Consider the following 16,753-nt stretch of genomic DNA (forward strand, 5'->3'; position numbering starts at 1 on the left):
CCAACAGGGCCAGGACAGTCCTAAGTATAACCCCTTTTTAAGTACGGACAGCTCTCTTTCAGTCACATGAAAAGAGGATCTTTCTTTCTATCTCACTCTCTCTAGAGTAATTCGCCTTTGTCTAAACCACTGTTTTCTCAAAGCAAACAACTTTTTTTTTTTAAATTTTTTTCTTCTCCTTTAAACTCATCCATCATAGGCCTCTCTCTCTCTTTAGGATCAAACTGGTTCTTCAACTTGGGGCTACTTGGATCATCCACTAATGTAATGCTAAGTTCTATGTTCCTCAGGTACTTTATTTTTTCTTCTTTTTCTTTTGGGTAATTTGTACCTGTTAATGAAATGTTCTTTTTGGCTTTAAAAAAAAAAATTGCTTTTTTTCCTGTGTGTGTGTTGTGTTTGATTGGAAATTTGGAATCTTTCTATGAACAGTGTAAAAGTTATGTACTTATGTAGTGACAAAGATTTTATTTTTGTGTTTGTTTTCTGTTTTTGATCAGTGTGATGTGGTAGTGAGGTTGATATATTGGGATAAAAGGAAAAGGAGTGTTGGAAATTTGAACATTCTTTGTAAATGGAGAGCCCCAAAACCCCAGAAACCCTAGAAGCCCATGACCCACGTGATAAAAGCCTGGAAGAATCTTCTGGGTTTGCTGGGTTGTTTGATTCAAGTGGGAACTATAATGGGTTTGAGTCCATTCTGGAGATTTCTGCTGGAGGAAATGACAAATGGGTTGATGTGAATGATAATGGTGTTGGGGTTGACAATGTGGAAGTAGTGAATGGAGTGGTTGGTGTTGAGGAAAGAGATGGTGGTGTTGAAGGTGAAAATGTGTTTGTGGGGGTGGAACCAACGGTCAGTATTGAAGAGGGTGGCATGGATAGTGTTGGGGTTGACAATGTGGAAGTGATGAATGGAGTGATTGAAGTTGAGGAAAGAGATGGTGGTGTTGAAGGTAAAAATGTGTTTGTGGGTGTGGAATCAATGGTCAGTATTGAAGAGGGTGGCATGGATGGTGTTGGGGTTGACAATGTGGAAGTGGTGAAAGGAGTGGTCGAAGTTGAGGAAAGAGATGGTGGTGTTGAAGGTGAATGTGTGCCTGTGGGTGTGGAATCAATGGTCAGTGTTGAAGAGGGTGGTATGGGTGGTGTTGGAATTGACGTAGTGGAATTGGTGAATGGAGAGGTTGAAGTTGAGGAAAGAGATGGTGGTGTTGAAGGGGAAAATGTGGTTGTGGGCATGGAATCAATGACCAATATTGGGGAGGGTGGCATGGATGGTGTTAGTATTGAGAAGGGTTATATGGTAGATGGTGAGGTTGATAGGGATAATGTGGTTGTGGGAGTGGAATCAAAATTGGATGGGGACTTAGAGGGTTTGGTAAGTAATGGGTGTGAGGATGTGGGAGTTGAGAAGATTGTGCAAGAGGAGGGGATGAAAGAAGATAGTGTATCAGGATTAGATGAAATTCATCCAGCTAAGAAGATTGAAGTTTTGGGAGATGGTATATCGCTTTTTGTGGATATCTGTGGTCCTCCTGATGGACTTGATGAAGAAGAATGTTTTGAATTGACTGGTAGTGGAGAGAAGTCAAAAGAAGCTGAAGATGAGGAGGAAAGTGGAATTGAGAATCAGGAATATAATTTTTCTGTGGGCGATGTTGTGTGGGTTAAAACAAAAAGTAAGACATGGTGGCCAGGAAAGATTTATGATCCTTTGGATGCCCCGGAGCATGCCGCAAAGGGTGGCCAGAGGAACTGTTTACTTATTGGATATATCAGGAGCAGCCATGTTGCCTGGTGCAGTCCATCTCAATTGAAGCCTTTCCACAAGTACTTTGAAAATATGTTGCGAGAGAACAAGTCTAGAAGCTTCCTTGGAGCTGTGGAGAAGGCTGCACAAGAGTTTGGTAGGCGTGTGAAGTTGGAGATGACTTGTTCTTGTGCTTTGAAACAACTTCAGCGGTCAGCTCAGTCTCCTCAATCCAAGGAAGGAGCTACAGGACCAGATCCTGTCTCTGGTGAACTTGATGAATTTTCAGTCTCTCAGTTCCAACCTGCAAACTTTCTAGCACAACTCAAAAAATTTGCCTTGGCAGTTTGCAAGCCTGGAATGATTGAGTTTGCTGTTGCACAAAATCGTGTATCAGCATTCTACAGTTCCAGAGGGCATTTACAATTGCCAATGCATCAACTCCGAGAAACAAATGTTGTCGAAGACAATGATGATGAAATGTTAATGGTTAAAAGAAAATCCGATATTCAGATTGAAGACCAAAGTACACAGCCAGCTGAAGAGAACTTGCAAAGCACGCCATTAACTAGGTCACAGAAACAATCAAAGGTATCAAGGCATCAAGTTTTGCCGGAAGAGAAGAATGAAGAGAACTGCAAAAGTAATGCTGCCGATAAAGTTACTGTCTCAAGTGGCAAGGCATCAAAATTGAAGAAGAGAAAGAGGGCAAAGGATTCTGAAGTTGAAGGTGGGAGCAAGGGAAAAGTTGAAATGGGCTTTGAGTCAAGAGAACGGAAGAAGAGCAGGTACTTATCTTATCCATACATAAACTGGGAACAAAAGGGCTTGCCAGCTGAAACAGAAGACCCTAAGGCTCCAATAGCTTCTGAAGGAGAGGATGCAGATATCAGTTCTGACCACATCACTGAGTCCCCTGCAATTGCTAAATCTAGCAGCAAGAGGTTCTGGAGTAAGTGGTACAAGAAAGTCATTAGTGGGAGTAATAGGAATGGCAATTCAGAGTTAATAAACGAATCTTCAGCTCAATTGCTCTCTGAACTCCGTGTTACAGCTGTGAATTGCCTATATCCAATTGAGAAAGAAAATTTTGATTCAATTGAGTGGTTCTTTTCCAGATATAGAATTTCAGTGTATCATGATGAATCTATTTATGAGTTGTCCTGCAAGAATATGGCTGGTCAAAATGAGACTATAGCTGCTGAGCCCAATTTGTTCAAAATTAATCTACAGGAGAATCAGCACCCTTCCCCTGCGATTAAATCTGGTTCGAAGAAAAGGAAGAAGAGGGAAACCTTGCAGCGTTCAGTGGCTGAACTTACCTCTAGCATACCAAATGTAGTTGGAAACAATGTCTCTGGTGTACTGGATGTTAACAAAATCCCTGATACACATACGGGGAAAGATTCTGTAGAGATAAGTCTGCCTTCATCCAACACTAAACGTGAGGGGAGGATTGGAAAGAAAAAAGGAAAGGCAACCTCAGGGCGATTGAAGACTAAACCGCTTTCAGGTCTATCAGATGTGAATATAAATATTGCTACAAGTAGCTCATTTATGAAGGATCACCATCTCATGTCAAATGGTAAACCTAAGCAAACACAGCTAAATAATGGAGCAAGTCCAATGGGTCTGCAAACAGAACAAGTGACTGGCATACCTGATTTGAATGGGAACATTGCCACACACTTACCATTTGTTGAAGATCAACCGGCTATGGCCCATATTGCTTCTGCAAGTAAACCTGAGAAGAAAAAGAGAAAGAGGAAAGAAGCTGCTTCAGGGCACTCAGGGATTCAAACTAGTTCTGGTGTCCAACATTTGAATGGAGACATTACTACGACTGGTTCATTGGTCATTGATCTGGGGGTAGTGAGCCCACATTCTTTTGAAGGTATTACTCAGAAAAATGACATGGAAGGGAAGGAAGAAGCGACTTCGTTATTTATGAACTCTGCTGGCGTACTGAATTTTGGGGGAAGTAATGCTAGCCCTGGCTTCTTGGTTAAAGATCCACAAGAGGTCAGCCTCCACTCAGCTGAAGGTAAACCGAGGAAGAGAGGGAGAAAGAGGAAGGATAAAGCACCAGCTGAGAATAAACTTACTGTGGGCATACCAGATTTAAATGGAATAAGTGGTGAATATATCTCGTTTGGAAAGGAAATTCCAGAGACTAATGGGCATTTATCTCAAATCAAACCAGAGCGGAAGAAGAGACAGAGAAAAGAAAAGGCTAGTTCAGAGCATCCAAGAAGTAAATTGACTGTCCGGAGACCTAATACTAACAAAGATGCTCCAGGGACTGCTCTTCTGTTGACATTTGCCCCAGGAGTTCCTGTGCCTTCAAAAGAAGACTTTCTCGCTACATTTTGCAGGTTTGGGCCCTTAAAGGAATCAGAAACACAGTCGTTGAAAGATTCTGGTAGTGCCCAGGTGGTTTTTCTGAAAAGTGCTGATGCTGAGGAAGCTTCTCGGAGTTTAGAGATGAATAACCCTTTTGGTGCAGCCCTTGTCAATTATCGGCTCCATAATCTGTCAGCTAGCTCCAGAGTTTTTGAACCAGAGGGGCCTTTACTCACAACTCTTGGCTCTCCAACAAAGGAAGGACTTATGACTCCTGGAAAGGCGTCTGGGTCAGTGGCTAACCCTGGTGAGGCGCCTCCACTTGACTTTATAAGGCAAAACCTTCAGATGATGACATCAATGCTGGAGAAGTCAGGAGATAATCTTTCTCCAGAGATGAGAGCTAAACTGGAGACCGAAATTAAAGGCCTTCTACAGAAGGTGACCTCCATGGCTGGTTCTTCCTCTACTTAATAGGAAATGTAGGATTCGAAGTACTTTATCTTAGATTTGATTATTAGCGTAGCAAAGCTATTGATAGACTGGTTGGGGTCCTTTTGATTCGTAAATTGACATTTGCTATCGTACTCTCTCCATGTTTCTGGACGTGGATGTTAGAATTGTGAACCTATTGATTTATTGCAATTGAAGGGGTACAAGTAATGGCTCATATCTAGGCATCTACATGCATTTTTACTCATTTTCTCCTTTTTTTCTCGAATAATTTTAGCTTTCTGTTGTTGGGTATCCATGTGTATGTATTTCTTGAAATTAAGCCATGTGTTAGTCATATAATATTGGGCTGACATGCTTGATAACTCATTGCTAATTCCGGGTTCCTGGCTGAAAGAACAAACCTAGAGCCAGCAAACCTTGTTGAACCAGCTGGTTACAAACTTTGCCAAGCCATTTTCTACCACTATGAGAAATTGTTTTACTGGCTTACCCAGTTTGAGTTAAACAGAGGGGAAATACATATGTTCTATCTTGCTAAAAAAGTTGTGTCCTATCAATGAAGAATCAACTTCAGCATTGGACATATACATTATTAATTTGCTGAATGTCATTACTGGATGGAGAAAGTCCCTTCTTTCCTTCAGTCCCATTTAATTGACGATGTATCTGAATGAAGTTTTTCCTGTTCTAAAAAAAACTTACTACTCAGCATTGGACATGTACATTTTTAATTCATATATTCTATCTTCCTAGAAAAGTGTTGAGGGGAGGGATCTTCATTTTTTACTAATGGTGTTTAATTTGATGAGTCAATTCCCAATGTGATGTGAATGGATGATCCTACTTATTGATGTCATTTCTGTTACTCTTTGCTCTATCCGAGTCCAAATCTTCTGTCCTATTTTTCCTGCTCCACTCTATATTCCACCAATAAATACTTACCACGTGTTCACCTAATTAATTAAATATTATCATTATTGACTTATTAATCGTACAGTTGTTAATTAATAGTATCACGTAGCAAGTATTTATTGGTGGAGTATAGAGTGGAGCAAGAAAAGTGGGACAGAAAATTTGGACTCGCTCTATCCATCCTTGGCAACATCCGAACATGAATGGGAGATTCAGTATAATTGAACCTAGACTCGTTAACTTGTCAAACCCTATAAATAAAAACAAGTATGGTAAGGATTTATTTCACTCTTGAAAAAACCAAATGAAAATAAGATCAACCCAAAATTGGTCTGTTAAAAAAAATGGGTTGGCTTGGGTTTGTTGATGGGTTAGGCGGGTGGACTCCTTATTTTTAGAAAGAAAAAAAAAATAGAATTTCATTTTCTCATGTGGTCATGATTTGATTTGTTTCACATTCTCTGCTGTTGTGACTCATCTTTGTCTCTTTGGTCTTGCACCCATCCATTTGTTGTTGCATTCAATTGTCAACCTTGATGTTGTTATTATTATTATTATTCAAAACGCTAATTTGCGAGCTTGTTTCTAGTCAGCCTTATATTTAATCATCTATATTACAAAGTCAAGAGGATTGATAGGGCGATTCAAGTGAGATCGTAGGTCATATTGTTAATTAACTTTATTTCACATTTTATATACTACAACAAATGCATTTGAGGTTGATATTTAGTCTGTGAAGTCATATCTTCTTTCATTCTTTTGTGATATCATTAGGCTAATGAGCTTCGAATTGTAAATTCAAGAATTTTTGTAAATAATATAACATTCATATTTTTTGTGTTTTCATTTTTTTTTTCTTTATTTTTTCTTTTTTGTAAATAAGTCTCTTTTTTACTTATTTAATTTGTTTGTATGTAAAAAATAAAAATAAAAATAAAAATAAAAAAATAAAAAAAGGTCAATGGTTGGATAAAGATTATAAGCTCCACAACTTAATCCGAATCCATCCGACTTTCACCAGAATCTAATCTGGCTCACACATGGCCGAATCAAACTTGAACCCATCCAACCTAGCCCGTCTGCTAGGTCTCAACTTTTATGTATAAGATGAGGTGCATGGACTGCCTCAAATTGACTAGTGTTCAGCTTGATTCCAATGTCCTGAGCTTATATCTATTCCCAAAATGATAAGTCAAATTGATGCAACCGGTGTAACAAGATTGTGATCCTAAATATGGAGATTAGAGCTCTATCTATAGGTGTGTACAGCAAGTAATATAGTGTACAAGTAAAGTAGACTGAACTGAGCCTGAGCTCAATGGGCTAGGCACATATAAACAGTACACTGACAGTAGCTAAGAGATCACTTCCTAGGTAGTTTTGCTCTAAAGCATGTATAATCTCATGCAATGCAGTGCATGGACAGAAATCATTTTGACAGTAAAATGAAGCATATAAGCGTATTTAACCGTTCATAATTCATATCTTTGCCTTTTGTCATCGACACCGCCACTCAATATGGATCCGGATCCCCTTTGAAATAGAGAGGCTCCAGTTAACGGTGTGGATCTCTTTTAAAATAATCTAGGGCTAAAAACGTGCCACGTCATTTAAAGGGTTAAAACACACTTTTAACTCAAGTTCAGCTCTGCTAAACCAGAGGCACTCAAACGGAAAATGCTTCAGACTCACAAAAATGTTTCACTCTCTTTCAAACTCTCTCTCACCAAAACCAGAGGCGCTCAAAACGGAAAATGTTTCAGACTCACAGAAAATGTTTCACTCTCTTTCAAACGCTCTCTCACCAAACCCATCTGAATATTTCAAACTCTCTTTCTCAGATCAACAAAAAATTTTTGCTTCCCAAACGTTCTCAGATCGCATCTCCAAATGGGTATCGATCGCATCTGCAAACCTTCTCCCTCTCTCTCAAATCGGCAGTGTTGTGGATTCGGTGGTGTGCTTTCTTTCTCCCTCTCTATCAGATCGATGGCTTGGTTTTGTTCCGTGGAGATCGGCGGTGCTATGGTGGTGGGTTTGGTATGGGTATTTTGCGTGGTGGGTCTATGGTGGTCTGTAGTGGTGCTGGTTTTATTTGGGTCTATGATTTTTTTTTTGGGCGGTGGGTTTACTAGTGGTGGTGTGGTGTGTAGTGCAGCGGTGGTGGAGTGGGGTTGCTGGGGTTTCCTTTTTTGTTTTGATTTTTTGTTGTGGGTATTGTGGCTGATTTGTGGGTAGCCGATGGTGGTAGCTTTTGATTTGTGGCTGATTTTTTGTTGTGGGATGTGTGGGTTTGATGGTGGTGGTGGTGGTGGGGATGGGTTCACTGTGTAAGAATGACATTAGAAACGAGGGATGAAATCGGATCGTGATATTTGGACTTCGAAAAATTTCAAATTCTACCATGGATGCAGCAATGCCAGCAACAAATTTCCAAGTGCGTACTAAGTGCAACTTATCATTTTTTCTCTTGGTTTTCGAAATTCTTTTATTGGTTTCGCTAGTTAGGTTTTGTCTCATCTCTGGTTAGTATAATCAGTATCATGATATCATCCCATGCTTTTAACTGGTATGTCTTGTTACTTGTTAGTAAGCTTCTGATTAAAATATTTAAAAAAAAAATTGGTTGGGTTTTGTAGAATGCTGGGTTTGTTTGTTTGTTTGTTTAACTGTGATTATTTTATATTTTATTAATTTCAGAAGTTGAAGCTGTAACACATCCCAATCGGTACTTGGTGATAGCAACCAGTGGAGGATTGAATCAACAAAGAACTGGGGTAATTTTCTTGTACAGTATTTTAGTCTTTTAGATGTAAGAAAAAGGGTTTGATGGAATTTTTTTATTAAAGGTTTGTACTCGTGCGTGCATATATATATATATATATATGCACTTTTTTTTCTTATTAACTCGCTAATTATAGTACTAATATGTTGCCTCTTTCTTTATCAGATGGCAAAAGGGAGAGTTGTGCTTGTATGGAGGTGAGGACGTTAATTGGATCTGGAAATTCACAACTACAGCAAAAGCTGTAGCTGAGACTGCTGGGATCAACTTAGAATTGGTTTATGTAGGAAAGAACAAGGATGGGCAATATTATTTAGAGGATCAGATGAAATGGCTAGGACCAATTAATAGTGTGCTGTGAGAATTTGTATAAATGTAGGAGACCCAGAATGTTCGTGTATGTTGGTAGGTTTTGGAAGAATGTTTGTATTGGTATGTGAATGTTTGTGTTGGTATGTGTTGGCCTGAAATTGTGTTGGTATGTGTTAGCAGATATTAGTGGAAAAAGGCCTAAATTTTAGTGTAATTCTCTTTGTAATCTGAGGCTTTAGCAATGGAACGTGATCTTTTTAATTAATCTATGACTTGTATCCAATTTATTGCATTGTTGTGAAGTGTTTGTGCCCTGGTTTGAATGTCCTGTTTTAGACAACAATTTGAGACTGTAGAAACATCATATATGTCTACCAAGCAACAAAATGGAACCTAAACCATTAACACACTCAAACTGAATATGCAGGTTGACTATAATAACAAATGCACCAAGATGCAATCATAACTACCATTTACCATTATTATTTGTCACATTAACAGCAGCTTTGAATATGAAACACTTGTTATTTTTGATCCATCAACAAATAATTTTTCTTTAATTAGCAATTAAACTTTAAAAGAGCACAAAGAGTGGCAAAATTCTCATGGATTCTACTCTTTTCAGCAAAGACCAATACACACACACTAATGGCATCGAACTAACTAATTTGGTATTCGTGTTTTCTGTTCCGCAATTATTGGCATATCTGCAAATGAGGCTTTGTTCTACATGAATGACATGAAACTAACAACTATGCAGAAACATAAACAATAATTATGCAGAAAATTACTGTTTATGCAGAAATTTATGCCAAAAATTACTGTTTATGCGGAAAATTACTGTTTAGGCAGAAAATTTATGCGAAAAATTACTGTTTATGCAGAAAATTTATGCAAAAATTACCGTTTAGGCAGAAAATTTCTGCGAAAAATTACTGTTTAGGCAGAAAATTTATGCAGAAAATTACTGTTTATGCAGAAAATTTATGTGAAAAATTACTGTTTAGGCAGAAAATTTATGCAGAAAATTATGTTTTAGGCAGAAAATTTATGCGAAAAATTACTGTTTATGCAGAAAATTTATGCAGAAAATTACGTTTTAGACATAAAATTTATGCAAAAAATTACTGTTTATGCAGAAAATTTATGCAAAAATTACTGTTTTGGCAGAAAATTTATGCAGATAATTACTAATTATGCAGAAAATTTATGTGGGAAATTACTGTTTATGCAGAAATTACAAACAGTAATTATGCAGAAATTACACTGTCAGTTGGTAACAAAAGGAAATTTATGGATTATCATAACTTCAATCTTAAAGTAAGAAAATTACAAAACTAGAACACTTGGTCACAAATGTGACTAAGTTTGAACATTTGAATGTGACCAAATGTGACTAAGTTTTGGACCATCAAAACTCCAATCCTAAACTAGGAAAATTACAAAAAAAGAGCACTTAATCTCAACATGCAACACTTCCTTGAGTCAAGAAACCTCCACTTGCAACATTTCCTCCACTTGCAACACTTCCTTGAGTCAAGAGACCTCCTGCACTACTAATTTTGTCGTTGGAGCCTACAACACTTGATATACTCTCTAAATGTGATTCTAATGCAGTACTTGCTGATGAGCCTCCCTGATGTGCTGCAGAACTTGTAGAAGCCGACTACAAAAAATCAAATTACACATTACACATATCACAAGCTTAGCATTAAAATTATCAAATCATGCGTCTAAACTATTATTAAAATCAAAGTAAAATATATAATTGTAAATATCTTTACCATTAAAAGTTGTGTAAAACTAGTAATATTTCCAGAAGAGATATCCTCAATTTTCTTTTGTGCCATGACATCATGTGCATATATTTCCTGTAAAAATTGTACTAGTTTAGCAACAATAATAATATACTATATTGATATGTAAAAATAAAATAGAATGATGAAAATAAGGGTAATTTAGAAGATTACCTCCTGCACTTTTCTTTTCTTTGTTTGCTTCTTTGATATGCCTTCCTTTGGCTTTGACATCCTTTCTATCCATGATTTCGGCCTACGCTTTTTATTACGATAAATCTCCCTTTTCTTTATCCCTTTTGGTACAATCGTAATCGAAGCACATAATTGATCTTCTTTGTCTGCAAAATCGGTGGAAGGCCTAATGATGTATTTTTCTACATTAGCTTTGCAATTCCTAAGGTCACAAAGTTTTTTTTTCAAATCTGCAATTGCTAAGCTTAGAATATTATGGCCTTCTTTAGTTTCACATGCCTCATTCACTAATTGAATATATTTTAGACATAAATCTCGGTACCGATCTACATATTCCAGTCAAGTATCCGAGTTAATGTTATGTGTTGTGCAATTTTTTCCATTTTCATCTTTTGCATCTCTTCTCCACCTCTTCATGATATATTTATTAGGAATCAACTTGATATCCAGTATATCAAAAACTTTCAAACCATGCCTACATAAAATACCAAATGACTCAAACTTTCTGCAACTACAAGATAGAGTCTCATCTAATGGATTCCACAAGATCTCATATTTTCCATTTTGATTGAAAACTCCAACCACATAACTATGTGTTTGACTCACATTACGTTCTAGGATGGAAAGTGCCATTACCTCTTCAACTTATGTCTGAAATAAATCAAACAACTTAGGCGTGTACACTGTTGCTACTTGGTTAAGCATAGGAGAGCTTTTGAGCTTCAATCTTGGAAATTTCTGTCTAGAGTTGTATTCTGCTTCTAACTCCTTATCCCGCTTTTGATTGACAACTGTTTCAAAATGAGTGAAAAACTCTACTATATTGAGATCAGTACGCAAGCAATCCTTTAAGTCAGCATTGAAACTCTCACTAAGCTGGGTTGTCTTCATTCCTGCAGTGAAAGTTCTCTTAACATATGCTTGGGCCCATTTTTTCTTCAATTTAAATAGATCAATTAGCCATTTATTTTCACGAACATCATACTTATCTAGCATTTCATTCCAAGCGGTAAGAAACTCATCTTCACTGTCATACTCATAGATACATGCTAAGAAATTAGAGTTAAATTGAGACTCGTTTTTGAGTAAATGACCCAAGTGTTTCTCAGCATTCTGCCACATATGCCAACTACACAATGCATGATATGTCTTAGGCATGACTACTTTTATTGCAGCTGACATTGCTGCATCTTGATCTTTGAAAATAGTGATTGGCTTCTTTTCAGACATTGCTTCTAAGAAGGTCTCAAATAACCATACAAAAGATTCAATCGTTTCATCATATAAAAGTGCACCTCCAAATACAACAGTTTCTCTATGGTGATTGAGACCCAAAAATACTCCAAATGGCCTTGCATCTCTATTTGTACTATACGTTGTATCAAACGTTATTACATCACCGAAGTGGTTATAGTCAATGATCATTCTTGCATCGGCCCAAAAGATATTAGTAATCAACTCTTCACAGTCCAATTGAGTAGCGAAATAATATGAAGGATTTTCCTTAAGTTGACGACTGAAATATCTTCCTAAGCTAGCAGCTGCCCCATGCTCCATGTCTTTTTGTCGCTTAGTGCGTAAGTAGTTTTTATGATCTTGTTTGGTAAAACCAAGATTATCATATCCACCAACTTGCTTACTAAGAAGCTCATAAGATTGCTTTAATCTTAATCCCGATTCATGTGCCAAATCAATTTCAATAGCATGAGTTGCAGCCACTTTCCGTTGTGATGGCATCATGTGCACAGTTGATGGAAGGTGGAGATAGTGGTTATGCTCAGCAATAAATTCACTCGCCGCATATTTTTTACTATCTCGATTAAGTATAATAACCAAACGTGCTTCATAACCACATCTTGTTTCTGCTCGTGGATTTTTTACATTCTGATCTCTCTTGTCTTTGCCTCGAACTCCCTCCTTTGCACACACAAATATCCTTGAAGTAACCACTCCAGTCTTTTTACATTTATTTACATACTCTTTTCTAATACTAAAACCAGCCTTTCTGCCATATTCATTATAAAAATCATATGCAATCTCATCCGCTTCAAACTCCATCCCTTTAAATGGGGTAGATTCCATGGGCACATTAGAAGGAACATGTATTTCCATCATTATCCCTAGAAAAAATTGAACATAAAGTTATTATAACTTTCACCTATCATTTGTTCTCAAAACAGAGATGATGTAAAAAAAAATGAAGATGTAATGAATGATCAATATAGTAATGAGGATGTAACTATTGACAATAATTCAGGAAATATGTTTAACCGTTAAGGTAGAAAGATTTAACAGGCTGTCATCAAATTGTGGTTTTTGGCTAGTGGTAAACGAAGAATAAACAAGAAGTCAGAGAAAACAGAAGAAAACAAATCAGTCAACTAATTTTGCAGGGAAGAAAAATTCTATGGGCCTTCACTTGATAGACAAAATGAGCATACTGGACAGGATCCGCTTTTTCTTGAAACTAAAAATCCTATGAAGGTACGTTAACAAACTTTGCATGGGCCAGAAACATGTCACACAAGAATGACAGGCATTAGATACATAAAAAACTTTAGCAGGGACCAACAAACAATGTGGACCATGATTGATTTTCAACCTCATTAAACTAATAAGTAATCTACAATTTCATTGTAAAAAGAACAATTTCTATAACACAATTAACAATTATACCACTTTGGCTTGTATATGAGAGTTTATTTCCCAAAAAGAATTGCCAACTTAATCTCTGTCATGGGAATTTGGAGCCCGATTCTGACAATATTTTGTGAACATTGCTAAACAGCAGCTCAAGAAAGATGACAAGATTATTATCTTGCTTATATAACATGTATGTAAAATGGCCTGAATGATCAAGGAAAACGAAAGGGCTAGTCAACCAAGACTTAATCCCAACTTTTGAATATTTGAAATGGATTGTGAAACATTATGTTGTTTCTTTATATATTCAGGGAAAATTAACCGATTGAAAGATTTTTTTCAGCATGTGTAAACAACAAAATAGATCAACACACTTTTTTTTTTCTTTTTTTTTTTTGAGGTTGAAAAATTCTCATGACTATGATATCTACTTCAAATAGAAATCAAATACAAAGAAACAAAATGACTAGTCCATATAGCATACATCAAACATGTAAATTTGCATTCAATGAAACACCACCTTAATCACTACATGAGATGGAAATAAATTCATTCCTCAAAATCTCAACTTGCACGAATAGAAGCCAAGCTCAAAGTAAAATAAACAAACCCATTTAATTCCAAATGCTATCAAAGGCATATATAACTAAGTCAAGACACATGCAGCAACTAAATTGATACTCCAAGCATAAATTGATATTCCAAATGCTGTCCATGTGATGTTTGTTGCTCAGTAAGACCACAAGCATAAATTGATACTCCAAGACCACTAATCCAACTAAAATTGCAAGAAACAAAAGACATAGCCAAGTCTTGAATGTCAGCAATCAAATGGGAAATAGACCAGGCAGAACAGGGACCATTGGTGTGGATAGAACAGGCAATCATATATGCCGTATAGACTCTAACTTGCATCCAGCGACCAAAACAACCATATAAACTCACCAAGACAACAATATAAATGCAGGAACATTATCAAACATCAAATAAGATAAGCATAAACAAGTTTTATGGATATACCTCTGTTTGGCAAGATAGAAACAGAGATGTCTTCTCTGAACCTTTTGTGAAGCTTTTTTTTTGGGTTAAAATCTATGAAGCTTTGAACGTGGGCTACCTCTGTTTCACTTTTCCCCCTAAAACCGTTTTTTTTTTTTTTTTCCCAGTGCACGGATATACTTCTGTGAAGCTTTTTTTTTTTTCTTTGGTTACCAAAATCTTGGGCTACCTCTGTTTCACTTTTCCCCCTAAAACGTTTTTTTTTTTTTTTTCCCAGTGCACGGATATACTTCTGTGAAGCTTTTTTTTTTTTCTTTGGTTACCAAAATCTGTGAAGCTTTGAACGTGGTAACTCTGTTTCACTTTTCCCTCTAAAAGGTTTTTTTTGTTTTCCAGTGCATTGATATAAACCTCTGTTTCTCCATTTCCCTCCAAAAAGGTTTATTTTGTCCGGTTGAGTTAAACAAGTCCTCTAGTTTAAGAGTTTAACCCTAGTTAAATGTGGTGTTTAAAATTTAAATGATGTGGCAGGTTTTTGGCCCTTGATTATTTTAAAGGAGATCCTCTCCATTAACTGGAGCCTCTCCATTTCAAAGGAAATGGAGAGGATCCGGATCCCTCAATATATCCTCTCCACTCTCACTCTCTTTGATGTCGCGGAAGCCTGGAGAGAAACACACACGATGCTCTTTTGATGGAACAGAAACTAAACTGTTAGTTTCTGGTAGTAAACCTCGAATCCACGAGGGGTTTCCCTGAATCCACAAGGAGATAAAACTGGAATCCACCAGAAGAAAATCTGACAAAAGTTTGTGTTTATTGATAATAGTCTATTTGCCCCTGACGGCTACAAAACATATAAATACTAAGAGAAAACGTTTAAAACCCTAATTCGCGCTAATTAAGCGATTAGGGGACAAAATTACCAAATTTTACCAAAAATGGCAAAATTGAGTTAACTGCAGAATCATAAACTACTGACCTTAAGGGTCGTCCCAAAACAGACGGGACCTTATTCTGACTTTTAAACTAAAAGTTATTAAGGAAAAACAAATATTACTATAACTAGCAAAAACACTGTTATCGGGGCCTTAATGAAGGAATTCGCCTAAATTTTGGCGACGTTCATGGCATGAATCTGGATCAGAACGTCGTTTCCCTTCAACCTGCCAAATTTCATGCAATTCCGACACTGTTACCCCGATGCCCCCTACTGGCACCCCCCTTTTATCTTGCGTTGTGACTTCCTGCGCCCTTGCTATTCAAGGAAGGCATGTGCTGTCTGTTCTACATCACTCTTTCTCTATCTTTTGCTCAGTGCTCGGCTTTCTTTTAGACGTGCTTGAAGAATTTATTTTTGGGCCTCATGGGCTGAGTTCGGCTGTAAATGGATTGTTATTGGGATATGAAAGTTTTGGACCACGATGCTGTTTTAATTTGCATGGCCCGACTTTTTTGTTTTAGAAAAAATTATATTTTAGGCTCTGGAATTTGGGTCAGGTTTTATTTCCTTCTATTTCAGTCCATTCGGTCTAATTGGTCTAATTCAGTCTAATTTGGCCTATTCAATTCACTTCAGTTCATTTGGTCTACTTCATCTCTTTCTCTATCTTTTGCTCAGTGCTCGGCTTTCTTTTAGACGTGCTTGAAGAATTTATTTTTGGGCCTCATGGGCTGAGTTCGGCTGTAAATGGATTGTTATTGGGATATGAAAGTTTTGGACCACGATGCTGTTTTAATTTGCATGGCCCGACTTTTTTGTTTTAGAAAAAATTATATTTTAGGCTCTGGAATTTGGGTCAGGTTTTATTTCCTTCTATTTCAGTCCATTCGGTCTAATTGGTCTAATTCAGTCTAATTTGGCCTATTCAATTCACTTCAGTTCATTTGGTCTACTTCAATCCATAGCGGTTCATTTGGTCCACTATGATTCATTTCGGTCCATTTTAGACTAATTAGGCCTTTAACTAATTTCTTTTTGTAAGTTGCCTTTTCAATGTTGGGCTAAAAAATTCTTTATTTATGATTATTATTATTATTATTATTAATTTTTGAGTTGAAAAGTATGAAATTTTATTTTATTTGAGTGAAACTCTTTAGTTTTGAACTAAAAAAATACTAACAAAATAGGCATTAGAAATTACAGAAATAAGTCTTAAAAAAGTAATAAAAATGATAATTATTTAAAAAATTACTTTAAAATTCAAGTTTTGATAATGTAGATATTATACTTATATTTGGAAAGAAAAAAAAATGCTAAAAATTTCAAATTTATATAATAATTTAAACTTAATGTAACATGATCTATCTGTTCCATGAAATGGGGGGCGTAAATTTTTTTAAAATTTTCTTGGTTATATTAAAGTCAGTCAACCCATTACAATATATATATATATATATATTTTAAAAAAAGTCATTTTAATAACATCTTCTCCATTAATATAAAATTGTGGGGACAAAAGTCCAAGTTCGTATATCAGGCCTTGGGCCCTATTTGAGGATGGAGGAATAAATGATTGGGAGAGGCCCCAGAATGAAGAATCACGTAAGTAAAGGATG

The 16,753-nt window shown here is 36.6% G+C and overlaps 2 protein-coding genes and 1 long non-coding RNA gene across 3 annotated transcripts; 2 read left to right on the forward strand and 1 right to left on the reverse strand.

The window, feature by feature from the left end:
• On the forward strand, window positions 1–4,796 carry LOC112040764 (serine/threonine-protein kinase ATM). The gene is made up of 2 exons (XM_024073664.2): window positions 1–290; window positions 501–4,796. Exon 2 carries the CDS (start codon window positions 575–577, stop codon window positions 4,568–4,570), a length of 3,996 nt encoding a protein of 1,331 aa, XP_023929432.2. The 5' UTR covers window positions 1–290; window positions 501–574; the 3' UTR covers window positions 4,571–4,796.
• Window positions 4,797–7,036: 2,240 nt separating this feature from the next.
• On the forward strand, window positions 7,037–8,826 carry LOC112026269 (uncharacterized). Its single transcript, XR_002884347.2, has 3 exons — window positions 7,037–7,901; window positions 8,165–8,241; window positions 8,415–8,826. It is a non-coding gene; the product is annotated as an uncharacterized LOC112026269 (long non-coding RNA).
• A 2,371-nt stretch (window positions 8,827–11,197) lies between these two features.
• Window positions 11,198–12,664, reverse strand: LOC112026268 (protein FAR1-RELATED SEQUENCE 5-like). The gene has a single exon (XM_024058951.1). The coding sequence runs from the start codon at window positions 12,662–12,664 to the stop codon at window positions 11,198–11,200; it is 1,467 nt and encodes a 488-aa protein (XP_023914719.1).
• Between the last annotated feature and the right edge of the window lie 4,089 nt (window positions 12,665–16,753).

The sequence above is a fragment of the Quercus suber genome, unplaced genomic scaffold (genome assembly GCF_002906115.3).
Source record: "Quercus suber isolate HL8 unplaced genomic scaffold, Cork oak 2.0 scaffold_77, whole genome shotgun sequence".
Classification (NCBI taxonomy): Eukaryota; Viridiplantae; Streptophyta; class Magnoliopsida; order Fagales; family Fagaceae; genus Quercus; species Quercus suber.

Bases quoted from the DNA above. Each gene is read 5' to 3' on its own strand.
- LOC112026268 (XM_024058951.1), bottom strand. From the start codon at position 12,664: ATGGAAATACATGTTCCTTCTAATGTGCCCATGGAATCTACCCCATTT.
- LOC112040764 (XM_024073664.2), top strand. From the start codon at position 575: ATGGAGAGCCCCAAAACCCCAGAAACCCTAGAAGCCCATGACCCACGT.